Source organism: Anas platyrhynchos, chromosome 14 (assembly GCF_047663525.1).
Source record: "Anas platyrhynchos isolate ZD024472 breed Pekin duck chromosome 14, IASCAAS_PekinDuck_T2T, whole genome shotgun sequence".
Taxonomy (NCBI): Eukaryota; Metazoa; Chordata; class Aves; order Anseriformes; family Anatidae; genus Anas; species Anas platyrhynchos.
This window is the reverse complement of record NC_092600.1, coordinates 20,333,012-20,360,274: the sequence shown is the minus strand read 5'-3', so window position 1 is coordinate 20,360,274 and position 27,263 is coordinate 20,333,012. Positions and strand designations below refer to the sequence as shown.

General features: G+C 53.2%; 1 protein-coding gene and 1 pseudogene across 2 annotated transcripts in view; both read left to right on the top strand.

The window, feature by feature from the left end:
• PPARGC1B (PPARG coactivator 1 beta) overlaps positions 1 to 18,790 on the top strand; it is a 45,976-nt gene extending 27,186 nt beyond the window's left edge. Inside the window, exons 2-12 of one of the 2 annotated variants that reach the window (XM_038186253.2) lie at positions 773 to 946; positions 2,836 to 3,048; positions 4,862 to 4,978; positions 5,392 to 6,541; positions 6,984 to 7,020; positions 7,334 to 7,398; positions 7,803 to 8,568; positions 9,223 to 9,298; positions 10,056 to 10,177; positions 10,400 to 10,554; positions 12,316 to 18,790. In XM_038186253.2, the coding sequence (XP_038042181.2) occupies positions 773 to 946; positions 2,836 to 3,048; positions 4,862 to 4,978; positions 5,392 to 6,541; positions 6,984 to 7,020; positions 7,334 to 7,398; positions 7,803 to 8,568; positions 9,223 to 9,298; positions 10,056 to 10,177; positions 10,400 to 10,554; positions 12,316 to 12,419 (2,979 nt within the window). In that variant the 3' untranslated portion in view covers positions 12,420 to 18,790. Of the gene's footprint in view, positions 1 to 772; positions 947 to 2,835; positions 3,049 to 4,861; positions 4,979 to 5,391; positions 6,542 to 6,983; positions 7,021 to 7,333; positions 7,399 to 7,802; positions 8,569 to 9,222; positions 9,299 to 10,055; positions 10,178 to 10,399; positions 10,555 to 12,315 lie in introns of those variants that run through there. The other variant, XM_038186261.2, reaches the window with a different exon arrangement.
• A 247-nt stretch (positions 18,791 to 19,037) lies between these two features.
• LOC139998694 (tripartite motif-containing protein 29-like) lies at positions 19,038 to 26,632 on the top strand (annotated as a pseudogene).
• The last annotated feature ends 631 nt before the right edge of the window (positions 26,633 to 27,263 follow it).

Sequence of the window (27,263 nt, the reverse complement as noted above, 5' to 3'; positions counted from 1 at the left end):
CTCCTGGACGTTGATGTTTTTCCATGCCATTTTCTCTTCTATGTGCAAGAAGTGTGGGGGGCTGCAGTGCCTCTGCGGTTCCGTGGGATGTGCGCCTTCCCAAGGATTGTCACCGAGCGTTTCACTGCCATGTAGCAGGGACAGGGATGGGGATGGGAACAGCCAGGCTGAACGGCATGAAGCCACCCCTCAGAGCCTTGCCCCATGCACTGCATCCTGTGTGTGCCCCAAGCCTTTCGCCCCCCTCCATTGCTGCTGATTGCCGGGGCAGCTGCTCGACGAGCCTGGAGGTCAGCCTTGCACCACCGAAGGCAGGAAGGGCTGCTGAGGTTCGTCTGAGGGCACTGGCAGCTGTTTGCTTGCTGGAGCAATGAGGCCCTTCCCATGCAGGCTGCACACGTGCCTAGTGCTGCCGCGAGGGCTCGCTGGTGGCAGCAGGGCAGCTTTCAGTGCCCACCGATGGCAGTGCCGGGCTGCGCAAACCAGTTTGCAAAAAGCATAGTGAGGAGGTGCTCCGTGCTCTCTCAGCTGCTGTGTAATTGCTCTCCCTTTATCCATTTGCCAGTTTTATTCCAAAAAGCTTCGTCTGGGCTCTGAGTAATGTGCTTGAGCAGAGGCAATGGCATGTGGGGACACGGCTCCCCCGGGTCCCAGCCATCCTGCTGTTGTTGCTGCTGGTTGCAGTCTGTCGCTGCCAGCCTGGGTGTCCCCTGCAAAGCCCCACGTGCTGTGGTGTGGCTGTGAGCTCACCTCCTTTTTCCTCTCTCCGCAGTATGAGGTGTCTGGCGAGGAGCACCTCTACTCTGACTTCCCCGAGATCGATTTGTCCCAGCTGGATGCCAGCGACTTGGACTCCGCCAGCTGCTTCAGCGAGTTGCAGTGGTGCGCGGAGCACTCAGAGACCGAGTCCAGCCAGTACAGCACCGATGACTCCGAGCTCTTCCAGGTACCCTGGGGACACAGGGATGTGGGGAGATGTCCCTCTGGCTGCTGGTCCCACTTGCACCTTCCCATGGGCGACTGCCGAGGGCAGAGGCGTGGGGAGTGCAGGGGAGGGGAGGGGAGGTAGGGGAGGTGTGGGGGGACTGCTATTAATATCTCCTCCCCAGCTGATTAGTGCTCCCATTAATTTGCACTGGGTCTAAATGGAGCTAGCGGAGCAAGGCTAATGAAGAGGTGCCGAGCAGAGCAGGGCTGCTGCGCCAGCCCGCCTGTGCTGTGCTCTCCAGCTTCAGTGTCACCTCTATGCACGCCCGGGGAGCGCCCGTGGGTGGGAGTGTCCCCAGCACCCACCTCTGCCTCCCTGGAGTGGATGCACCCTGCGGCAGGGCATGCACTGCAGCAGCTGCAGGCAGGCAGGGCCTGCTGGAGCCCCAGTGGGGCAGGGGTGACCGAACTGCTGAGCACTGGTGCAAAAAAGCAAGCTGCATGATGTCTGATCTCCAACGCTGACATTGACAGCTGTGCCTAAGGAGAGCAAACACTCCCTGCTCTCCAGGGCACAGGGCAGCCCTTGGGTGCGGGAGGAAGAGGAGGAGAGCCAGGAGCAGCAGGGCTGCCTTTCCAAAATCCTCCCTCCTCTTGTGCCATGGCCTCAATGTGCCCCATCCTCCTGGGATGGGGCTGCTGTGCACTGCTGTGCATTGCCAGGTGGTTCCTGCTGGAACAAGGAGGCCAGCTTGGTTGTGGCACGCTGGGGCTCGCTGGTCACCTAGCAGTGGGTTGCTTGTTGGGAAGGAAGAGGATTTGTTCTTAAAGAAAGGAGGAAAAAAAAAAAAAAAAGCCCCAGTATTTTCTAAACTGGCCGTAATAACAGCCCTCTGGCTTTTGTGCTGTGCTGCTGCTGTGCTTGAAAATGGTCCAGTCCAGCTGACAGACCTTCATCACGAGATGCATATTTTCCGCTGAACTTCCTGGGGAAAAGATAAACAGAAAAGAAATGCAAAAGGCAGGCCCGTTAGGAGCAGCAGCGTATAATGATACATATCCCACTGAACTTGTGTGCACAGCAGTCTCGTGCCAATAACAGGAGAAAAAGAAATGGAGCCAAAACTGGAGTATCCTACTGCCTTTCCCTGGAGCCTGCTCTAGTAACTGCAAGCAAGGTTAGGGCATGGAACTCAAGATATTTAATTTTTAAACAAGAAGAGAGAAATAAGGGAGGCTGTGTGCAGCCCGCAGTCCTCACCGAGAGCCTGAACTTGTCCTGTGCTAATTTTATAACTGAGAGTAGCCTGCTTCTTGTTGGGTATGGTTTACATTGAGCCTATTGAGGAGGAGGACCAAAATGAGCCAAATCCTGTCTCACTTGGGCCATTCCTCTGCTTCTGCACCCTGTCTGGGGCGTTTGCACCGTATCGCCAGCAGGAAGGGGCCTCGTGCATGGAGCCTGCCTAGGGTCATGCTCCCCATGCCATGGGGGCTGTCGCCCTTGCAGGGGGCTGTGCTCTCTTTTCTTCTCTTTTCCCCTGGGCAGCCCTGGGCTGGGCTCTCCACCTTTCCTTCCCCCCAGCATCTCCTCCAGCTGGCACCGGGGGACTCACAGCCCAAAGCTGGGATCATTTGGTCAAGGAGCCTTTTAATCACCGCCCCCGTTCCCGCTACGCTTTGCTTCTAGGGACAGAAGATGCTCTCTATTATTTTTCCCGTGGGGTTTGCTGGGGTTGTGGGTGGGCAGATAACATCCCTACCCCAGTCATTCTCTCCTGCTCCCATCTCCGTGCCCCAGAGGGGGGTAAATCCCCCCATGGCCCCCTGCCAGCCTGACGTGCCCCCCCAGAGGGAGCAACCACGGGTGCCTCGCTCGGCCTGATTCCCTCTCTTTGCTCCTTTCAGATAATAGACAGCGAGAATGAAGCGCTGCTGGCGGCCCTCACCGAGACTTTGGATGATATTCAGGGAGCTGACGTGGGCCTGGCTGCCTTCCGAGCTCTGGAAGAGGGGGACATGCTCAACCATGCCTACACCTCGCCTGCCCCTTCCCCCAAACCCGCCGCCCCGGTCTTGGGGGGGCCACCCCTGGCCCCCGAGGTTGATGAGCTGTCTCTAGTAAGAACCCACTTCCTACTGTTTAAGGTGGATTTGGATGAGCCCCTGATAAGCCGGCTGCATGGGTATGATAGGAAGCAAAGGTCTGAATTTTTTCATTCTAGGCTTAAAACTCTCTTTAACCGTCAATACCAAAGCATATACTTGTATTGTATACGTATACATGTTCTGCATCATTGCTGTCACCTCCATCGCCATCCTCACGGGAACAAGCTGCTTGCTGCTGTGTGTATATAAATATCTCTATATATACCCAGGGGGCGGGCACCGCCCGCAGGGGGTGTCACAGTGCAGGGGGTGGCTTTGGCAGGACCCACACACCTCCTTTTCTTGCAAGGCCAGGCTGTGGGGCTGCCCAGGGCTCTCTGTAGTGCATCCCAGCCCCAGCCCCAAACCCCAGGGAAGGTGCCTGCTCCTGCCTGGCTCTGCCTCGGGTCCCCAGGACTGAGCTCCCCGCTGCTGCCCTTGCAGGAGGGTTGACCACCCCCATGCCCCCACATGTGGCCTCCGGCCCCTAGAGCCTTGGTGACCAGAGCATCCCTCTTGGTCCCCTGAGGTGCTGGGGCTCCAGCCCCACTCCTGGTCCTGGCCCGTGCTAAGGGGCAGCATTCATTGCAGCCCTCCGCTGCTCCTGGGAGGTCCCCTGTGGTGGGGGCACCCAGCCCGCCCCCTCCGGGGGCTCATGGTTCCCCCCAGGGCCCCCTTAGCCTTGCCCGGGGTGTTCCCCAAACCGCGATGTGGCAGGGAGGAGTGACATCCAGTGGTGAGAGCGTGCATTTCCACCGCCCCCAGTCCTGCGCACAGGTGGGTGTATATATCACACGCAGTACAGATGTGTATATACAGGATGTATACGTTGCAGGGAGGGGAAAGGTACTGGTTGCTTCCACTGACAGGAGCTGCATGCCCAAAGCTGCAGGCATCCCGGCCGATGTCTCCTGGCAGCCTCTGACCCAGGAACCGCCCATTCCTATCACCCCTTAAAAACCCCTCAGCCCAACCTGGGGGTCTCCAAACTCACAGGCCAGCACAGGGGGGCCGAGCCCCCAGTCTGTGTCCTCCATGCAGCCCCTCCGCAGTCACCTTGCTGCTGAGCCACTGTCGCCTCTGGTTGATAGCGTGACGGGTGGGACATGAAACCTCATCCTTGCTGGCTGGGAGATATATTTCTTTTATATTTTCCTGACCTTGCTGTCAGAACGGATTGCGCTGTGTGTAACCTGAGGATAACCCCGCTCCGACCACCCTGGGGGACTGCAGGGGAGTCTTTGAATGAAGCAGGCTGGGATGATCCTCAGCCAGCCCTCAGCATGTCCCGCCGGGATTTACATCTGCAAAATGCTTTGCAAGCTAATTAACGAAAGGAGGCCCCTTTCTGGATGTCGCAGCTGAACAAGCCTTGCAGGGCGACCCAAGTAAGCTGCCCAAATCAGTCACGCATAGAAACGTGAATCCTGGCACCTAGGGACAAAGCTGATGGACGTTTGGATGCCACGACAGCTCTCACATGTCTGGTCGGAGCCTGGGGATGGCCCTGGGCAGCACATTCCCCTGCTTCTGCCCCCGTCCCCACCACCCCTGCCCTCTGCAGGGTCCTGGGCAAGGAGGCTGAGCGCTGCTGAGCGCTGACAGGTGCCTGCTCGCAGCCCCAGCGTGAAGCCCCTCTGTGCCCTTTTATCAACCCCCCCGGTTTTTGAATTGGACGCTTGGCAGTGGGCGCAGCCTGCAGCCCCTGGGGTGCAGGCAGCCCCCGGCAGAGGTGTGGTGCTGTCGCTGTGGTGCCGACGCGCTTTCTCGCTGCTTCTCGTTGCAGCTGAAGAAGTTGCTCCTCTCTCCGTCACATGCGCCTCCCAGCTGCGAGGCTCAGAGAGACGGGAGCGCCCGGCGCCCGGGGACCCCTAAGTCCCGACCCTCGAGGCCCTGCACAAAGGTATTTTCAGACCTTTCCGTCTCACCGGGTGCTAGTTCATGAAAGCCGCCCCTCGCACCCCCTTACCTTGATGGTTTACACCCAAATGTGGGATCACTCGGCCTGGGGAGAGATGCCTGTCGCACCGCAGAGCCTGATCCTAAACTAATCTCCTGCATCCCAGCAGAAGTTGCCATCAAAGATTTTTCTACTTGGATAATGGTAATTGTGCAGTGCGTTAGGCCGGGCAAATTAGATTGCCTGGGAACAGATGCAAATCCTTCCTGGGGAGGAGGAGCTGCCTCCTGGCATGCCCGAGGGAAACCTGCTATCCCCAGCAGCCCCATTACCCTGGGCGGCTCTGTCCCCTCAGCACTGGGACTGTGTGTGAGGGCAAGGCGCGGGGCTCACCATCTCCCCTCTTCTCTCCCAAGGTGGAGGCTCCCCGGGACCGGAGGGCGAGCATCCCGCAGGTGCAGAGCCGCAGCTGCACTGAGCTGCACCGGCACCTCACCTCAGCGGCCCCCTGGACACAGACCTCAGCCCTCCGCGCACCAGAGGAGTGTCCCGGTGGCCGCCACCACTCTGCCGCGGGCAACTGCGCCCACCACGAGGACGACAGCGACTCCAGCGAGGACTCACTGAGCTCTGGTGATGCCGTGACCTCCCCTTCCTCGGCAGAGGATGGCGCCGGCAGCTGGTTCTCCTGCGACGGGGAGATAAACACGGTGGTGGAGCTCATCCGCTACATGCACACCTACTGCCTGCCGCCACGGAAGCTGCCCGCCCACGATGCCACTGACGCCAAGCCCCAGCCCTGCAGCAGCCCCTTCAAGAGAGCCAAACCGGACTGTCCCCCGCAGCCGGGACACCCTGGTGGTGCTGAGAGCAAGCCGGGCTGCGCCTGGCAGGCAGCCGGGGGCTGCAAGAAGCCTGCAGCATCCTTCTCCATCCTGAAGGAGCTGCTGGCACGGGACCTGCTGTGTGATGTGAGCAAGCCCTACCGCCTGGGCAAGCCCGTGTATGCCTCCCTTGCCCAGCTGCCCGCTGCCAGCTGCCCCGCCGTGCTAGTGCAGGAGGGGGTGGACACTGGTGGGACCTGCAAATCCAGAGCCAAAGTGGTGCCAGAGAAAGCGGAGCCAAGGCAGAGCCTCGGGGCCGAGGTGAAGGCTCCACAGGAACCCGGCAGTTTGGAGGAGGAGGCCGGGAAGCACGTGGGCGCCCCAGCTGTGTCCACAGGGAAGGCAGCCCGGCTGCCAGAGAGAACCATTTATGCTGTCCGCCGGTCCAAGAGACTCAATCCCGAGCTGGGCCACTGGCTCTCCTTCCTCGATGAGCCACCGCTCGAGCCCTCTGTGCCCCGGGAAGCCCCAGCCTCCAGGGAGCCCACGCTGTGCCCGTCGCCGGAGGCCTTCTCCACTGAGGAGCCTGTGGCCGAAGTGGAGGTGGGTGGCACGGAGGAGGGAGACGTCGGGAGCATGGCACCGCCACCAGAGCCTCAGCCCCTCGTCCTGGAATCCCCAGGGGGCAGCGAGGAGGGTGAGGGTGCTGAGAGCCAGCGCTGTGCCCCCTGGCAGCAAGCAGGTGAGGGGGCGGGAGGTGACCCCTGGGTGCCACCTGGCTGAGGGGTCCCACGCATGGGGAACCAGCGGCTGTTCTGGTTTTGGGGTGCTGTTCCAATCCACTCCCCCTGTGCCTCCTGCCTCAGTTTCCCCATCCCTGTAGCATGAGGAGGCAGGCAGTGTAACCCAGCAGGACTGGGCTGCCCCCTCCCTCAGGGTTTGCCCTGTGCCTGTACACTGCAGTTCAGCTGTACCGGTGCCCCAGAAGCGCAGCTGCCATCATCCTGTCACTGGCCAGCACTTTGTGCATGCGAGCAGCTCCAAGCTGCCATCCCTCCACTCATGTGGCTGCTGCCACCTCACCGGCAGTGTCCCCAGCCCTGGCTCCTGCTGTCCCCTGCCTGCCTCGTGGGCGCTGGAGGGAGCCCAGCTCCGCTGTAACTCTGCTTCTCCCTGCCTTTCAGAAACACCCCGGTGTCTCATGCTGTCCTTGGCACAAACGTAAGTGCACGTGGGATTTGTGGGGGCTAAATTAATTGTGCTAGGGCTGGAAAGCCGCATCATGCACCTTGCTCACAGGTGCAAGGCGCTGGGAGAGCTCCAGGCCCTTGGTGAGGGTTGGTGCTGGGGTGGACGTGCCCGGCGACCTGACTGAGGCTCATCCCCGTTGTGGTGGTGGCGAGGGCATGCTGGTCGCCCCCATCTCTGTCAGGCACTAGGCATGCTGGGAGGGTTCATTTGTATGCAGCGTTTTTATCAGCTTCCTTTTTTTTAATTTTCTGTGTTCACCTACACACTTTCCCTCCCCTTTCAGTGACCCGACCTTTGGGAAGAGAAACTTTGAGCCAATGCTGACCGTGGAGCTGTGTGGGACAGCAGGTAGGATGGGTTCTTAATGTTCTCATTTTTCCCTGGGATGGGAAATCTTGAAGCCACTGCTTCATCCCATGGCGCAGGAGCACTTTCTGTGTGCTGGTTTCGTGCTGGAGCACCATGAGCAGCTTGCGGGCTGCGTCATGGGCACTGGGGAAAGCGTTTGGGAGTGAGGAGGCTGTTTGGAGGGGCTGCTGCTTGGAGGGAGGCCAGGAGGAAAGGAAGAATTGATGGGTCCCCTTGGGGATGAGGCATCCTTCTTTTTCCCCAAAGTGCCAGTGGGTGGGTAGGGTGGTGGAGGCAGAGCAGCCTCCCTGCCTTGCAGTGTCGGTGCAGCTCAGGCATTGGGATTGGATGAATTGTGATGGAGGGCAGAGCTGACTCCTGTTGTTTGTTCACTTGGGTTTCAGGTCTCACGCCGCCCACCACTCCGCCGTACAAGCCCGCCGAGGAGGACCTGTACAAGCCAGATATCCCCCAGGAGGCAGGCAACGAGGACAACATGGCCCCCAGCCCTGGGGCCGGGAGCACAGGGGACACAGGAGCCTCCCAGAAAGCCCTGAAGAAGCAGCCCGAGAGGACAGAGCTCTTGGCCCACCTGAGCCGTGCCGCCGAGCAGCCGGGCATGCTCAAGCGGCCCTTCTCGTGCTCCTTTGGGGACCATGATTACTGCCAGGTGCTGAAGCCGGAGGCCACCCTGCAGAGGAAGGTGCTCAAGTCATGGGAGCCCCCAGGCCAGACAGAGATGGAGCACAAGAGGAGGGTCCCGGACACACACTACCAGGGGCTGGACCTCAGCAGCAAGGAGGCGGGTGGCGAGATGGTGTGGAAGGATGGTGTCAAGCAGCTGCGAGACCAGGAGATCAGAGCCAGTTTAACGAAGCACTTTGGCTTCCTGGACAGTGCTCTCGATAGCAAGGATATGGCCTTCTGCAAGACCCCTGAGTATGACACCGTCTTTGATGACAGTTGCAGTGAGAGCGGCTCCCCGGTGGAGGAGGAGGAGGAGGAGGACGAGGAGGAGGAAGAGCACTGTGACAGCCCATTGGATACCAAGCTGTGCTTGCGGAGAAACCCCCTTTCCAGGACCAGTTTGCATTACTGTTCCCGGAGCAGGTCCAGCTCGGGGTCTTCATGCTGCCGGTCCCGATCCCCCACCAGCAGACGCACCTTCAGGTATGGGTGGGCAGCAGAGGGGCTGGCAGCTTGCAGCAGCTCTGGGGGCACACGCTCTTGTAGAAACCTGCTTTTGGCCACTGCTGGGGATGGTCCTGGGCTAGATGGGCCCTTGGCCAGGCACGGCATGGTGGCTGTCCCCTCCCTTGCTGCTGCAGGGAGGTGGTGTGGGAGCCCAGGTGGACCCCACTCCCAGTTCTGTCCAAAGGCACTGCATGACAGCACTGGCTCTCTCTGGTCTGAGTATAAAGATGCTAATTAGTTAAAGAAAATCCATTGAAATAATTGGTACTACAGCAGCAGCTGCCAAAAACATCAGCCAAGGCCAGAGAAAGCAGCATCTGGGGAAGTAGCTGTGGGTTTCCATCATGCTGGGAGCAACTGACAGGGGCTGGAGCCATTCGTGGGAAGGGCACACATTGGCTAGGGACTGCTTCTGGCATCAAGGAATGGGCTTTCCAGTGTCATAGCAGGTCCAAGAGAGATGGTGTGGCCCAGAGAAGCTCGAAGCTCTTTGCATGACCCCATCTCCCAATATTTGCCAGGCACTTGCCTGCCTCTGCAGAAACCCTCTGCCTCACCTCCCTTTTGCTGGCTGAAGCGTTCCCTGCAGGTTCCCCTTTTGGGGCTGACCTCGTCTCTCGTGCTCCACAGGTGTGAGAATGGTGAACAGTGTCAAGGTGGCAGTGGGAGCCGGGGCCAGCTGGAGAAGAAACGGGAAAAGGCCATCGTAAGTGAGCAGGGAGCAGCGCTGGCCTCGGGGGCGGCAGCCACTCCCTCCCGCCGGCACCTGCATGCGTGCTGGGACAAAGCAACCCGCAGCCCTCAGTAGTGCCCTGCTCCAGAAAAGCAGCAGTGGAGCATTAGCCCTGGCTTCAGCATCCCTTGGTGTGAAGCCAGTGTTAAACAGGGACATGGCTGTGGGAGAGAGCAAAGCTAAAGCAAAGCGGAAGCAATCCGCAATTGGCAATACAGAGTCCTTGGCACAGAAATACCCGGCGCATCCCACGTCGGTCTCCACCGCGGAACTGGCAGCCGGGGCAGCAAGCTGGGGAATCCCTGGAGCTGCGCAGCCACCAGCACTGCTGCAGGGGCAGCACGGGTGCGGCATGTATGGTGGCATGGGGCTGCGTGTGCAGGGAAATAGCTCTTCTCTGCTGCCATGTCCACACATACATGCTCACATCTGCCCATCTGGCATTTTTCACCTGCAGCACAGTTGAATTTGTCCTCCATAAGTTCTCAGGAATGTTTCCTGGTGACTTCATTGGGATAAGGTACAAAGGCTGCAGGGACACAGGAGGCATTGACAGGGGAGGAAGGGGTGTGTGGCTGCTTTAACTTGGCCGTGACAGCAACGGGCTGGGGGCCGGGCAGTGCTGTGCAGCCAGGGCGGAGGGCTCCTGGGCACCCCACGTGTCCAGCACCCATGGGCAGTGCTGGAGGCGTGGGTCGGGAGCCTGAGACCTCTCGCTTGGTGCTGGCAGGGGGAAGGCCGGGTGGTGTACATCAGGAACCTCTCCAGCAACATGAGCTCCAGCGAGCTGAAGAAACGCTTTGAGGTGTTTGGTGAGATCGTGGAGTGCCAGGTCCTGTCCAGGACTAACAGGTGGGTGGCGAGATGCTGGGCTCGTGGGGCGCGTGGTCACCTCTGCCTCAGCTCTAGGAGGGACAGTGACAGGGCAGTGCCGGGGGAGTGAAGCCTGCGCTGCCCCAGCCCACCCCATGGGTGCAGGGGTGGGCGGCAGGATGGTGGCAGGGCACAGGACAGAGCTGTGTGAGCAGGGTTGTGGAGCCTGATGCATCTCTGCTTCTTTCTTTGGTTGCTCAGGGGGGATAAATATGGCTTCATCACCTACCGGTATTCAGAGCACGCTGCCTTATCTCTGAAGAACGGCACCTCACTAAGGAAGAGGAATGAGCCTTCCTTCCAGCTCAGCTCTGGTGGCGTCGGGCACTTCTTCTGGACCAGATACGCTGACTTGGGTAAGAAGGCTTCCTTGGAAGCATCCTGTTTATCAGCATGGCACAGTAACGGTACGTTACACGCGAGGATCTAAAAGCTCTTTTCAGCCTGCAGCAAAAGCCCACCTGCTCTGTATGGCTCACACAGCTGCTCCTAGCTTAGCCCAGCCTAGCTGGATGGCTTTGGGCACTGGGGGGAGAGAAGGAAAGCAGCTTGCGTGAGGATCCAGAGCATGGTGGCTGCGAAGTGTAGCATCCTACCCCAGAGCCTTTGGGTTTCAGCGGAGGCACAGCCCATTGTTTCCCAGCTGCATTTCTGCACGGTGCTGGACGCTTTCCAGCTGAGAACTCCCTTCCCCATGGTTAGAGAAAGCGGTCAACAACAGCTCATTAGCCCAAGAGGTGATCTGGGTTGTTTGCTGCTCCACAGGACAGATTACCCAGCATTGCATGTGTACTTTTCATCCAAAATGAAGACATTGAGATATGCTGCAGTTACAGTAACTCTGGTGTCACGTGGATTTCTGCTAGCACACACTGCTCTCCACAGGTCTGCCTCGCTAACTCAGCCAGGGCTCACTCAACCTTGTCTCTCAGCCTTCGATAATGGACAGGAGTGAAATCCTATGCTGGTCTTGAAAGAGAAATGTGATCGGGGTGTCACTTGGCCCTCATCACTGTGATTGTCAGGTGTTTCATGAACACCACGCTTTCAGTTTTGCACCCTCTGCAGGCGGCAAAGTGGTTCTGTTTTCCCACTTCATGCATAAGATAAGGCAGCCCACTACATGCCCAGAAAATAAAGCCCTAAGTCTTCATTTACCTCTAGGTGCTAAGTCTGACACAAGTACTGCCTGGTCTCTTAGTACCTGACAATATTTCATGTGCACAGAGCAGCGTTCTCTCTGACTTTGGCTGTGGGTGCAAATGCTCATTATCCATGTAGTAAGCTAGGATCTGCCATTCTGGGCTCTGAGGAGGTAAGAACCAGCAAGCACCCTGTGACAAAAATGTCAGTTGTGCAGCACTGTGGGGAAGGCAGAGCTGCAGGGGAACCCCCAGCACTGCTCCCAGCTCCTCACCCCCTGGTTTCTGCGAGAAAACAGTTGCCCCTGACTACATGGCATGGTTCGTTCCTAAATCCTGCTTGCCCTGTGCACAGGTTGAGACAGAGAGCCTACAGGAAGAAGTGAAGTACAGCCATGCCTTTAACAGCTCTATCAAAAATATACGCACAAAGGGGTTGAGCTGCTGTTCAATTAGGCAGTCTTATTTCTGGCATTTGCTAGATTTCACAGGCTTTGTGATGGCACTCTTTGTTCAGCTTCTGATGCAAGAGCTGGGGAGCTCTACAGGCAGACGCCCACACTTGCCGCGACCTGGCTGCTCATGTGGGAAGTGCCATGTTTCAGCAGCTCAGAATTCACCTGGGTCTGGCAATTTTTTTGAATGTGGGAGTGGGCGTCTCTGCCCTCTGACCTGAGCGGTGAGAGCCTCTCTGCAAAACAGCAGTTTGCTCTTTTTCAATGGGGAGAAACAGCACGTTTTCCCATTTTATATTGTTCTTGGACATGGGACAACATTGGTGCCTTCCCAGGAGGAGGCCAGGGCAGGCACACAGCTCGGGGAATGCTCGGCAAAGCCATCACCTGCAAGCACTGCTGGGGCGGCCGGGGCTTTGTGACACCGTGCGCAGGCACGGGGAGCACACAGTGCGCCTCGTGCCCCTGCCCGCTTCCTGCCATCCCTCACCCTGCTGTCCTGTGTCCCTGCTGTCCCCAGATTGCAGCGCGGAGGAGTCCTCCCTGGCACCGGTGAAAAGCAAGTACGAGACCATGGATTTTGACAGCTTGCTGCAGGAGGCCCAGCTCAGCCTGCATCGGTAACAGCCTTAACCCTGGAGGAATACCTCAATACCTCAGTCAAGGCACTTCCAATATGTTTACGTTTTCAAAGAAATTATTCAGTCTATGACAAGCGAGAGAGAGCGAGAGAGCGAGAGCACGCACGCGCGAGAGAGAGACTGCTGTCCCTTTCAATCGATGTTTACATTGAACAAAGCTGCTTCTGTCTGTGAGTCCCCATGGTGTTGATGTCTCACTGCCACACATTAGCCTCCCCGCTTCTGACTGGTTGTTTTAGGGTGAGCCTCGAAGCCCCTGCCCCCGCCCCGGCCCCGACCCTGCGCTCCCACCGTAGAGTTGCAGCTGTGTTCACCATAACATTTTTTGTCCGTAGTGTGTGTTGATGAAATTGTTAATTGTGAATAGAATCAGGATTATAAACTAATTTTTAATAGAAAAGGAAGAAAAAAAAGTATATACTTAAAAAAAATGTATTTATGGCTCAGATGTACTGTAATTCAGATTTATTGTACCGCTTCCTTGATTTTTAACTATGCACTGTAATGAGGCACTTGCCACTGAGCAAATGGGGGGTCAGAGCAGAGTCACAGAGCCAGCATTCGGCCACAGAAGCGCCGGCCTCCCCAGCAGTGTGCTGGGGCCCTCTGCACGCGGGGCTCCCCCACTGCTGCCAAAGCCATTTTCCTCACCGGGGGGCGAGCCCCTGGCACCCAGCTGCCGAGCAGGCCCGCTCAGAGGCCCGTGGGCCGCTCCTGCCATGGAGCTGACAGGCGCGAGGGAAAGGGGTGGTGGAAAGAGGCAGCGTTGAACCGCTGCCGGGTGGCCTGCAGCCCTGCTGCCTGCCGGCCATCATCGCTGCGGCCCTGCCCTGATAGGCCTGGGGCGCCTGTGGCGGGAGCGGGGCGTGAGGATCCTTCTTGTCTCTGCCTGTCCTCTGGCCGGTGTCTGATAAGCCATATGCTCACCCAGCACCTCGTTGGCAACGCGGACCCGCACCCCCCTGTCGGCACGGCACACTCTCTGCCGTCGCCTGTGCCCCCTTGGCCCGGCTCATGCCCAGCAGTGTGAAGGAAGCGTCATGGCTTTGCTGTGTGTTTGCGGCTCCCGGCTGGCCTGCCGCCACTCGTGCTGTCCCCCCTGCCTCTTGCCAGGGCCCTCAGGCCTCCTGGCAGTGCTGGATGTAAGGCATGCTCAAGCAGCATCCCCGCCAAATTTGCTTGCAAGCTTGCCCCCTGCCTCTGGGAGAGGTGGGAGGAGGAGAGCCCCCACCCCTGGGTGGAGGAGCCCCAACCAAGAGAAGGCCAGAGGCACCATTTCCCAGAGGGAAAGGAAATCTTGCTGGCTCCTCAAGCCATCTCCATCGTCTCCATTTACTCCCCAGACACAGAGATCACTAGGGATTCAGCCATTGTATGTAGATAGAATATTATAGCCTTAACTATGCCAATAGATAGATTAGAGTCTTCTGGGGTCTCCCCTGTATGTGACTTAGGGATTTTATTCTCATTTCCTCTGTGCGGACACCATTTTATCCTGCAGGGAGTATGACCAAAGCCTCCGAAATTGCATGAGGTTCAGTTCCAGGAATCCACACCCTGCCGACACGGCCCTTGGCTCCATGGGCATGTTTGCACCCCTGACAGCCCACGCTGATCTCTGGCAGGAGAAGGGGTGCCAGCAGCGACACCAGCATCATTACTCGGTTATTTCATGCTGCTCTTGTGGAACCTGTGGTTCCGACAGCAACCGGTGAGGCAGTGGGACAGCCCCGGTGGGTTGAACGGCAGCTCTCAAATTTGCTGCCGGTGCCAGTCGCTGTCCTTGTGCCACTTCGGTCTCAGCCCAGAGCAGTAGCAAGGGTCACTGTCTCTCCTGCTATAGGCTCTCCCCACCTCCACCCCGACTTAGCATATGTGAGTAACCCTGGCCGAGACTGAGCATCTGCTATTGGCAATTGCCTCATTGTAGCTTTGCCTTTTTCTGTCCTAGTATTTCCTCACAACAATGATGTTTACATGTGATTGCTATAGAGCTTACGTAGAATGTATATAGCGACACATTTAGGGTGGGTAGTACTGTCCTGTGCTGTGCTGATGTTTTCCAGAAAACGATCAATCAAAAAAAAAAAGGAAAAAAAAATGCCAAGTGGAATTCTTCCATCTCCTTGCTCAGCCGCGGTGGGACCGAGCCCCAGGCCGCTCCCAGCTGGAGGATGCATCAAGCGTGGTGGAGGGGAAGGGGCAAGCGCAGCGAGGGCTGCCCGAGCCACGAGGAACCCTCTCCCAGGGCAGCCCTCAGGCGCTTCGCCAGCGTTGGTTTCTGTGTACCCAATCTGCAATTGGACGTAGCTTTCCTGTGGCTTCCTGTGCTGGCCAGCAGCCCGCCACCATCGCGGAGCTCTTGTGCAGCGGGTACAGCACTCCCGAGCAGGGAGGTCTCGTAATGCACAGAGCCAATCAGTACTGCAGTTTTAGGATAGGAAGAGATGCAATAAGTGGTCTTCGTGTTGCCTGAAGCCTATAAATGGATTTTTGTTGTTGTTTGGGGTTTTCCTTCCCCCCTCCCCTTTAAATTTTGACAGCTCTTTTTCCCTCCTCCCTTGAGAAATGTCTCCTGCACTGATGCAATACGCACAGAGGTGCTCAGGATGTGCCACGCAGGGCCAAGGCACCCTCCCCGTGGCCGCCCGCCCCTCGCTGCAGCAGCAGCAGCAGAGCCTGGAGGGGCACGCTGCCCACCCCTGCCTTTAGGACCTGGTGAGTGCAGAGGGCATATCTCAGCTTAAAGAAGCACAGGTGTGACTGCCTGCTGGGCCCAGAATTGCTCACGCGGGGTTAATGGTGAAAAGTAAGTTCCCACTTGACTTTTATTTTTATTTTTTTAGTAGAAAGCTTTCATTAGCTCACAGTGCTCTAGGGGCAAGGGGGGCTGGGCAGGGGTGGGTGAGAGCCCCCCCTGCCCGGGGGGGCTGGATGCAGGGAAGGGAACCCGGCGCCCCTCACCACTGGGGCCCAGCCCTGCCCACAGGTAGGAGCCCCAGTCCAAGAGGCACTGGGAGCAAAAGGGTATATTATGGTAGGCAATAAGTATGGAGGAGATCTATTTTTTTTAAAAAAGTATATAACTATAGAATGTCCCCAATAGTTGCCTGTAAGTACTGCGGGGAAACGCTAAATATGAAGGGTCTGGTGATAAAATCATAGAATCATAGAAATAGAATCATAGAATATCCTGAGTTGGAAGGGACCCTTAAGGATCATCAAGTCCAACTCTTGACACCGCACTTAAAAATATTGAAAAGTATTGAAATGCCTGTTCACTTTTTTTGCACAGAGTTCCCCATAAAATCTCATTGTTCATGGTGGGATACCAGGTTTCCTGGCTGGAATCCAGCAGAATCCTGGGGCTCCGTAGGAAAGGAGCAAATGTTTCTGAATGTCTGGGCTGAATGCAGAGGACAATCCCTGGTGTCAGGTTCAATGCTGCCCCAAAGGAAGGGTTTATCCCAACTCCTACCCAGCGCAGCTTGCTGGGCTGCACGTCTTCCCTATGGAAACAGCAGCTCAGCCACCACATTACAGTCCGAATGTCTGGTTTCAGCACTGGTCCATGCGAAGGAGCATTACAGACCAGCCCTTTTTTTTTTCTTTCTTTTTTTCTTTTTTTTCTTGTATTTTTCTTTCTTTTTGGAGTTACGCTGAATACCGAGCTACGTCATTGTTCATAGAGAGCCCTGAAATCCTTTCTGTTCTATCTTAGCCCGTCCCTGACAATCTGAAGCAATAGAGAACCAAATGCAGCCTTTGGGCCACATTCCTCGTCCCTCCTCGAGCCGCAGCCAGGGATGGCACGGCCAGGGCATTACTGAGCAGAGCCAAACCCAGCGCACACTGACGGGGCAGGGAGTGTGTGTATGCATGTGTGAGAGAGAAAGGTTAAACTGATGCATTTCTTGAGAAAGGTGCAAGAATTTCACCTAAAAAGGGGCACATCTGCTTTGTTATTTATAATAAAAGCTAAACTCTCTTTTTCTTTTCTTTCCTTCTTTTTCTTTTTTCTTTTTTTTTTTTTTGAATAAAAGGACACTGCTAATAATTACTAGGGGCCAATTCTGCCTCCTTCCTCACGCTGAGTAAGTACTACTAAACTCTGATTTTCTACTTGCAGGGTAAGCAAAAGTGGCAGAATTGATCCCTTTGCGATTAAGAATCTAGTTTTTAATATGTTTTCTTTTTTTTAATTGATAGCGGTTTTTTATATTTCACTTAATTTTTTTCCCCCATTCCGTTCCATTGTGTCCTTATTTATGTAATATACTTTAATCTTAAAAGATGGCATGAATTCTTATGCCTTTCCTTTATTATTATTGTTATTATTTTTAAAAAGAGATTTATTTCTAGTGTGATTTAACTGTCTACCTTCTAAAACGAGAGAACGTTTTCTTGTATTTTTACATTGTCAGATTCTATAGTTTCATAGATAATTTAACCAAATCGCTCAATGTATTATCTATATCTATCCGGTGGGTATAAAAGTTCTATTTTAAATTGTGTAAATACTTCAGAACTGGCTTCTTTTTCCAGACTCCCCTGCTGTGGAGTTACTTGTTTACATCACAAAGACTGTAGAATCTCTACGCTCATGTACTGTAAATAGTGAAGTGATCTGCCTATAAATAAACAATAACATATATACTATAAACTGGGAGAAAAAAAAAAAAAAAAAGAGTAACAAGTCTGTGCTGCTGGTGCTTTGGATACCGGTGCAAAGCCGCTCTGGAGGAGGCGTTTTGCACTGCACAATGCGCTTGTGGCCGGCTGGCAGCGGGATGTCAAGGTGCAGCGCAGCGCACAGTGCACTGGCCACAGGGCCACGGTCCCTGCGTGAGCGTTCTGCTAAGGCTGGGCCAGTGCCGGGACAGATGAAAAGCCGAGGAGCTGATGGAAAGCTGTGGCTGGGTGGCCGGGTTTGGGCTGGAGGAGGCTGGGTATGGCTGAGGAGGGGGCACAGGAAGGACCCACTCATGGTCAGCGCTTGTCCTGGACCCCAGCGCTCCCAGGGACCAAGGGCTGGTGCTGTTTGTTCTGTAGTATCTTGCAAGCAGACCTAAGGGTTGTGGGGAGCTGCTCGTGAATACATAGCTAAATCCACGACGCAGCTCTGTTAGACCAACAATTAGTTTCATCCATTTGAAAAAAAGATACCAAAAGCCACAATACCAGGGCAGTTCATCATTTGGGCATAACTTTCTGATAAAACAACAACTTTTCACAAGCCTGGGCGCTGCTCTGGTTGTAGATTGCATGCCTGCTCACCCTGGATAAACAGAAGCGGCCTTATCTCCTGGACCAGGCTCAGCATGCTTTACAGTAGGAGAAAAGAAGTCAAGAGCTGGCTTTTGGGTGTAGGGACAACTGCTGCTGCTGCCCTTGGCTGGCCAGCAGTGTGGGCAACAAGGGTAGCGTGGCCATGCCCCCAGCCGCAGGCAGAGCTGGGCTGGGTGAGATGACGGCTGCCCTTTGGTCCAAGAGGGAGCATCTTCAGCATCTTCTAAATGCCTGACCTTCAACAGCATCCCCCTCACAGGGGTCTGTTGGCTCCGTGCCAGCACCTGGAGGATACCCATGTGATGGAGCAAATGTGTGGTTTGAAGCTGGCTGGTCTCAGAAGTGCCAAGGGCAAGGGACACGAGAACACAGGGACTGGGCGCCAGGTGCTCACACCCGAAGTGGAGGAGTGCAGGGATTGCCGTTAGTGGGAAAGCAGCAGCTCAGTGAGAAGAGCAGAGAGCAGCCCCTTCAGCCACCCAGGATGAAGGTGGGGAGGGAACAAACATCGCTGGAGGCTTCACAGTGCTGCCACGCTGCTGGGTAAGCAGGGCAGCTCCATTGTGCTGCCCGGTGCCAGCAGCCTCTGCCTCAGGTCAAGCTGTGCAAGCACAACTGCCCCCTGGTCTCAAAGCACTGGGCCTGGGGTGCTGGGAAGCACCACCGCTGCTGCCTGGGATTCATTTCACTGTCTGACCAGCTGTCCTGGGCTGCCCTTTTAGTTTCAGCATCTATCCGTGCCTCGGGCAGCAGCATCTGGTGCCTAACGTGCCCTGGGCTCTGCGGGGCTGGCTGTGCCAGGATGGGGCTGTCCCAGCTGCAGAGCCCAGTGCGGGGCTGCCACCAGCTCAGAGCTTCCCGCTCTCCAGTGTCAGCACTAGCACCGCCCAAGATCCTGGGCAGGAGCTCTGGAAGCTTCATGTAACGTAATGTGCACTTGCTCACTCCCAGCATTTCTCCATCCCAGCTCGCTGGCCAGGTCTGGCAGGTGCCTTTGCAGGGAGGAGTGGGGAAAGGTTTGGTGTCTGCCTCCTGCCAGCTCAGGGACGTCTCCCCACTCGCCCAGCAGTACCGACCTCTCTGCCTGCAGCAGCTGCCTGGCTCGCTTGCAGGCACTTCCTCCCAGCTTGCTGTTGCTCTCCCTGCCCAGCTTTGCTCTCTCCACACAGCTCCTGCTTTCTGTGCTCACTGCACATCTTTAGGAGCTGGTGCAGAGCTTACTCTAGATGCTGCCAGTTTGGGGTTCTACAATCTCTGTTCCCTCTTTCTCTTCTCGTCAGTCCTTGGCTGGATACATTTTATTTTTCCATACATGGTCGGTACCTCCAAGTACCTCTTCAGACTCAGACTTGGATCCCTTGTGTCTCTCAGCAGCCTCCAGCAGGTAAGACATCATTCCCCAACAGATCCCCCTCCTCAACTCCCCACCCCGCTGCCAAGACAGAGTGAGGGTGCCTTGCTCCCTTCATCTGCAGGCTCTGGCTGCCTGCGTTGCACAAGGGGCTGCACTTGGCATGGGCTGAGCAGCCCTTGGTGAGCTTTGTAGCAGGAGCAGACCTGCCCCAGGCAAGCCACAATGGCTGTGCAGCGGCTGCAGTGGGTGAGGTGCAGGTGGAACTCTCCTGCAGACCTTCTGGGGCTCTCTGCATGTCTGAGCATCTCTGCTTCCCTTTCAGTTTGGCAGCCACAAGGACCCCATGTGCACTGAGCACTGAAGAAATTGCAGCTGGGCAGAGAGCTCAGACATGCAGGAAGCTGCCCTTCGTTGGGCACCAGCCTGCAAGGCAGAGGGGAGAGACCTCCCCACCACCAACACCTAAAGGATTCTGTGATCTTATGATCCTATGATTTTAGAGGGAAATTGTGGCACTGTGGCAGGACCTGATCCTGCCAAAAAGGGAGTATACAATGCTCCAGGCTCTCAGGAGTACCCTGAAGCACTGAGGATTCGCTGCCCATGCAGAGCCTGCTGGAGAAGGGCACAGAGAGGGATTAGGTTTACCTGCAGCTTGGCACACTCCTTATCTGCTCACGTTGGTTTTCTATCAGAAGGAGTCTTCACGTCAGTGGGTTTGCAAGATATCAGCATCTGCCTGGAGAGAGGCAGGGAAAGGATTTAGCTCACTACTGCTAAATGGAAAAACTCTAGGGTTAAAGCCCTTTTGTCATCAGCACCATCTCCATTCATCACTGCGAGGCATTTGTTTCAGGTCCAGGCAGTAACTCAGCTGTCCAAAGAGAACAGCAAACTCGTGTGGTCCCCATGTGCTGGGGGCTCTCCATGGGATGCTATGGCAGTGGAGGAAGGGACGTGGCTCAGGAAGCATCCTCAGTCCTTTACACTTCTGTCTGGGAAACACAAGTCCAGTTTTCTTCTGCTGGGTTTCTGCAATCAGTCAAATCCAACCATCTCTGAATTTTTATTTCAAAATTATGTGGAAAAATGAACCCAGCTGGCAACTAAGCTATTGCTCTCTTGTGATGTTAGCTGTACCCTGAGTTTAGCCCTCCCTCCAGGAAGAAGGAAGACACGGAAGCTGCCTCTTGTCACAGTTAGGCAGAGCCGGTCACCTCGCTGCACACTGTGAGCTGGTACAAACCCAGGGACACAGCCTTGAGAAAATGAGGGACTTTGTGAAGAGCTGCTGGGTTGCAGTGTTTCAAGCTGGAACATTAAAAATCTAACCTGGGAAATTAACATCAGGCCTTCCCCTGTCAGCAGCAAACTCCCCACAAAGGTGTGGGCTGCAGGTGCAGGAGGAGGCTTCCTACAATATGGTGGGATAAGGCATTGCGGCACCAAAGCACCCTGTACAAAAGCATTTCTCCCGCAGCCAGCCTGGCTCAGGTTTCCACACATGGCTGATCTGGGAGACAGACAAGAAGCAAGGGCCTGGACTGTCATTGCCATGGCCAAGGGGAACAGAGTCCAAAGGGAAGAACTAAAAAGCCTGTTTTGCTGAGGGAGCACACCATTATGCCATGCAGGCTGTCTGCAAATGGCTCAGGAGATAGCAGCAGATTATTTACAGTGGTCATTACCTGCAGCTTCCAGCACCTTCTGGCTTTCGTCTTCAATGAAAGGATTAATAACTTTAATTAATCAAGGGTAAAGAAACAAGACTTCTGGCCAATTCGACTGAAGGCAGCATGCCCAGCAGCGTGCACAGCAGCCGTGGGGAGCCCCAGCTTGTCTCAGCCTGCAGGGTGCAGTGAGAAACCCACAGCAGCCACAAAACACCCACGGGCTCCTGCAGGGAGCAAACCCTAATGTAGCCCTCTTGGGCTCCACGCAGAGAAGTACCAGGTCTTTTGGTTCAAGATGCATGCAGCAATGTGGCAGTCAGCTGGTGCCATAGGTACAAAGGGCAGCATTTGCAAATGCAAGTTCTGCCACACTGGAGGTGAGGAAAGGCAACAGAAGGCAGTAGTTTTCTGCATTCAGGGGGAAGTGGACAGCAAGGCCAGGTGAGCACTGAATGCAGTGTTTGTCATGTCTGACACAGCTGGGGAAAAGCGATCAGCAGTACTGCAGGGTGAAACCACAGACCCCATGGAGGAGAGAAAAATAATAGTAAAGGACACACGATGCTTGGCAATAAGAAGAAACAGAACAGAAAATCTCTGAAGCATTAGGTGGGCCAAGGCCATAAGAAAGCATTAGGGAGCAGGCAATGGGCAGCAAGCTAATAAGGAACTTGCCCTCTGTGGTTTGGATTGTGCCCCTCCCCAGCAGGTGCAGCGACAGATAGGACCAAGAAGTGAATATCATCAGGAAGAGGTTTATAAGATAAATTCTTGAAAAATAACTAAAATAACTTTCTCCTCAGGGCATTTAATCAAGCACAAAAACATTGCCTGGGCACTGGCTCAGAAGTCTTGGTTAGAGCAATACATCTTTCACAAGACCTCGGGAATCCAGGAGCAGCCAAGAGCAGCCCACTACCACCAGCCTTTGCAGACACCTCGGACACAAAGGGCTCTGCCAGAAGGGTCTCACAGGGACAGCTTTTGCTAGGACGCTGTTACTGACAGTAGGACAGTAACTGACAGTAGTAGTCAAAGCTTCTCAGAAGACAGGAAGAGGAAAGCCTTGAACTTTTCAGCCCAGCTTATGAGCTACATGGAGAAACAGTACTAGGGAAAGAGGAAGGCAAAACGTGTGACAGAATGGACATTTCTGCAGAAAGACAGCACTCGTGGAGAGGAAGAGAAGCATAAAGTGCAATGTGAAGAGATGGGAGAAAATTCAGGCCACCAAAACGAGAAGGTCATGTGTGAGTTCTGCCTTGAGAAGCCCCTGCCAATGGTGCAGAGCCACCTGAGCTGAGAGACGTCCCTGTGCCAAGCCCACCTGGACAAGCACAGCACAAAGGCTTCCCTGAAAGACCACATCCTGGTGGAGCCCTGTGATGTTGATGTTTGTGCAGAGAGGAGATGCCCCCAGCATGGTAAGCTGCTGGAGTGCTACCATGTGACAGACTCAGTCTGCGTTTGCGTACTGTGCTGTGTCACCAGCTCCCACCAGATACACAAGATCATCAGTGTGGAAGAGGCTTTTGGCCAAGTGCAGGTAAGAGGCTACCAGGACAGCTGCTTGGAGATGGGGTTTTAAAACTGTGTTGTCTGTGGCATGGAGAGATGCCTGCAGCACAGGGATGAAACCTCCTCAGCTTCAGGTGTGCAGGCTCAGGTTGGGGTGAAGCCCCCTTCTTGGGATATCTGGCTTTTAGCCCCAGGTCTGGTTTTGCCTCAGACTGACTCTGGGCTTGCCTCTTGGGATGTACAACAAGTGGATATAAACCCTTTCTTCCCATCCTGAGGAGCCAGACTGGTGAAATGAGTGCTTGTGGCTTTGCTTTTAGTTCTTGTTTCATTTTCAAACAGGAAAATCATCCTGCATTGCATTTGTACAACAGAAATTAATGGTGGAGTAACAGAAAGGAATTGGCCACCAATAAAAGTAGCTTTCTGTGTGTCTCTCGCACATGAGCAGTTTTTGTTTTGAAAATATCTTTCCCGCACTCAGAATCATGTTTTTTCTTCAGGGACAAAATCTTCCAGTAAAAGCTTTCTGCATTGGTTTGTGTTGAGAGTATGCAGTGAACAAACTTTCAACAGGTTTAGCTTAACCCATTTCCACAAAATTGCTGGTCTGGTGCATGTGTGTCTGTCCTGTCCATCTGGTTATTTTCACAGAATGATTTTCCTAAAATTCTGCAATCAGTGAAAAAATATGAAGCTGCAGTGAATAGAAGCTTAGAAAACCTGCTGAAATAAAAGAAGGAAGTAAAGGTTTGTTCCCTGATTCCATATTACTTAGGGGATGGTTTATGCTTGTAGCTGATTCGATAAGGTTTTCTTTCTGTCTTCCCCTGATCATGGATCCCAATGTTTCTTAGTTCCTGGGTAGTTTCTCAGGTATTTTCAAGGTTTCTTCCTTGTGGGGGTCTGGAGAACAAATTTCTTATCAGACTGAGAAATACATTTTCAGTTTACAAAGGATCTTTAAGCGTGAAAGCTGTTGTTGAGTCCATGCCTCCTGTTTGGTGGTGGTAGTTTTTTTTTTTTTTTTTTTTTTTTTTTTTTTTTTTTTTTTTTTCCCAGCCTTCTTCCAATTGCAGACCCTAAAATATTTAGGGGAAAGACGGAGACAACTTTATAGTGATTTAAATCCTCTTTAGAGGAATCCTATTAGGTCAGCCTGTGAATCTAAAAACTCTGAAGGAACAGGAAGTTTAATACAGGTCTCCAAATTCTACTTCATTCTGCTTAGGCAGAATTGGTATTTGACTTCTTCCAACAGTGGAAATGATGGGATTGGAAGTTCTGGCCTCAGGCAAGGCAAATGTTCCTTTCTAGTCTGAAGGCAGAACTGTACCCATTGGCAGTGTCCTGTTTGTGGCAGTGTAGCTATTTGCCAACACTGAAGGCAGCTTGGTGGAGGCAGTAAGCAGATAAAATGTTTTTCCTCACCCTTCCTTAAAAGGACAAAAGGCAATGGATCCATAGAAAAATACCAGTGCAGAAAAAGGAAAGATATGTATAGGGGAAAGCTTTGAGCAAGCTTCCTGCAAGAACTGCTGCTTTTTCATCTGCAATACAATTCTGGTCCTGCTGAGAGCAGTGAACTTCCCAGCACTGGAAATCCAAGTAGAGAGGAGCTGGGGCTGGTATGTTGCCATGTGGAAAAAGTAGGAATACTTCCTTAAGCACAGAAATGAGCAGGCTCATTTCTGTGTCAGAGTTCTCAAGGAAAATGTAAGATTCTGTCCCTAACAGCTTTGAAAATGTTTTCTTAAAAGGCTGCAGGGAGTTTGCGAAGGAATTGGCTGGAGAATCTCTTTGATGAGATGTATAAGCAGCTGGGTAGCAGAAAAGGAGAGCTCCTCGAAACCCTCAGTCATGGTGAGGAGCAACAGCTTTCTCAAATTCAGGCACACATACAAACATACAAAGAGAGGAAGGATGTGACCAGCCATGATATACAGGGGATGGAGGCTCTGAGAGATCAGAAAGACCCACTACTTTTCACTGAGGTACCTAACAGCCGCTCCCTTCCCAGTGATACTGCAGCTCTTGAGTTGGCCTTTGCTTGCACTATACTAATTCTGCTTTCAAAATATCTTCTGCAGGGTTTGACAGAGATACAAACCAGGTAAGCTCCTCACTGGATGGTCTATTATTGCATTTCACTCTGCTGCTGATGGCTGATCCTCTGTCAGTCCTGGGCTGCTGGCATATTTTGCACACACAGCAGGCCCTGGGCTTGTACTGGTCACCTCTTCAGCACGCTGACTGCACACACAATATGCCTGACTTCATCAGAGATAGCCCCAGAATTTTAATTGAGGTAATGTGTGAACCTCCACCTATCAGCACCTGTTCTTGAGACCAACTCTGAGGGCAATTCTTGAATATTTAGGTCCTTGCATGGTCACGCAAAGGACAGATGAACTTCTATTCTGAGTCATTCTCCACATTGCATTGCCCTCTGCTTGCCTGAGTTGTTGGCTCAGGGATGGGATTGTGAATGGTCTTCCCATGACTTGCTGCTCTTCTGATGTTTTACTGCATATTTTAGGATAAGGAGGCCAGTTCCTGAAGAAGCTGCTGTAAAACTGCCAAAGCCACTTATTGTTTTAGATGAATCAACAAAAGAGGCTATTCTAACACTTTTCCAGCAATTCGTCTTGGTCATGAAGCTCTCACTGGAAGCATCACCTGGTAAGTGACCAGTTCAGTAAGTGAGAGGGAAGATGGAGAAGTCAACAAAACATATTTGAGAAAGGACTGTAACAAAACAGCAATACACTGAATATCTAGAACTGATTAGTAACGCTGTATTTGGCTTTTGCATATATATGCATAAAAGAGGAGCTTGTGCTGAGCCTCAGTGCTTTGATATATGATTTGAATGCACCCTTTTAAAATGGTCTGTAGGTAAAGAGGTGCAGAGGTCCCAGGAATTTTCTGGGAGGATGAATGGAAGAGAATAGCAACACCTCTTCTGTCAGTAGCATCAAAGTAGGTTGTGTAACTTTAATTCAAAGCACAAGGAAAGGTGAGCACTCAGCAGCAGCAGGTGGAGTTTGTCTTAAAATGTAAACAATACATTATTTCTATGTTAATAAGTCTACTCTTCTATGCTGTGTACAGTCTTGGTACTATACACAGTGAGATGCTTGCCTAACTGAATTAAAAAAAAATCTGGTTCCCATGCCATCGTGACCTCATGCTATCCTTGCTGACAGTGAGCCTGCAGTCAGGACCCAGCAACAGCTGGGGTGGAAAGGTTTATGCAGGTTGTGTGTGGTAGTGGGCAATGTGCAGACCTAACCAACCCACCGTGCGTACAGCCACGGCAGATGAAAAAGCACAGCATCGCCACTCCCAGACCGTCACTGTGGTCCCTGTAAGCATTGTCCAGAACTGTTCTGGCTAGAAAGCTATGGATCCATGGTTTTGTAATTGCCTATCCCATTCAAGCAGTTTTAGTTAGTTGCCCAAGTCACTGCCATTGTTTCTGTTCAGGCAGAAAATGTCACAATATTGAAATGTATTATTTGTTTGAATAAGAACATTTAGTAAATTCCTGAGGGCAGAATTAACTGCTTGTGAAGGTTTATGCTAAGAAGTTTTGAAAGTGGCTTCAAATTGTAATAAGCAAATAACCATTTATAAAATGGCTGTGCTACTGTTCACACAGCTCCTGTGTGTGAAATTTAATCCAGGGAGTTTTTTAAAATGCATAATGAAACTGTGCAGGATAATGATGAAAACTAAAATCTAGGAGTTACTCTAGTTGGAAACAAAAAGCAAAAGATGTGTTAAAATTGTGAAATATCAGCATATCTTGAACTGTGTTTTTCACTTCATAGGAGTAGTTGACAGAGGTGCAGAACATGTTTTCAATTTATATATACTTCTAATAACTTGGATAAGCTCAAGATTTTTTTTCATCAGCAGAAATACTGTATTTTAGAAATACTGTTTTCACTTTTTTTTTTTTTTTTTTTATATAGTTCATAAACATCTGACTTTTGCACCATCTTGCATGGGTATATTCTACATAAGTGAATATGAACTCACTGCAAACCTCTAGATGCAGCAACAAATATCAATGTACAGAGTGAGGAGTCTCCTGCCTGTGCACAGCACCCAGAGCTTCTCGGAGGGCTGGCACTTCTGGGAGGCTGACATCAGCTGTGCAAGGCACTGGAAGCTGGGGGTCACTCATCAATGTTTTCATTGCTACCTGCAAATGTATGGCAATAATCTCAGTGTGTTCCTAGATAATACGAAGATCACAGAAAAGGCTACTACTACAGCTATCAGCACAGTCAGGGTAGAGCTGGACTGCAGAAGAAATGCAGTGTCATTTTATAACATCAAGACTAGAGTCCTTGCTAACAGACATCAGCTCATACAGACAGTAAACATCCCTGCGAACTATCCTGTCCATGCTGGCTTCAGCATCTCTAGCGGCTCCCTGAGACTCCAGTAGAGATGTGGGAGCAGGTCTGTCTTACCTTTTAAGCTTTGTTTCTCTATGTATCAGGGCTGCTGCTGTATGGGCTCTCCTACCTTGGCACAACAGAAACTGGGCTTTGGGCTGGGCCTGTGAGAGGCCAGCCTGTCCCCAAGTTATAATCAGGTTCTAGTCTTCAGCAGCAATGGTCTGAATCGAGAGAGAGAATGAGAAAATGAAACCCTACCATGTTTCTCCTCAGATTTTCAGCATGCTGTGGCTTGCTGCAGGAACTCCTATCTTACTTCTTACTTTTGATAATCATGATGAAAATATTGTGAAGTTGTACTTTAGTTCAGCTGTATAGATTGCTGTGGTGGATGGATGTTATTAAAGTAACATAGTTTGCAAAACTCAATGGTAATCTAGTTTATTAAGAAGTCTATGGCACAACACTAACTGCTGCAGCACTCACAAGCAGCAATGTTTTCTCTGCCCTAATGCACCTCCACTTCCTCTCCCCGTCCTGCACAGCAGGAGCATGGCCAGCCTGGGAGACAAGCAGAG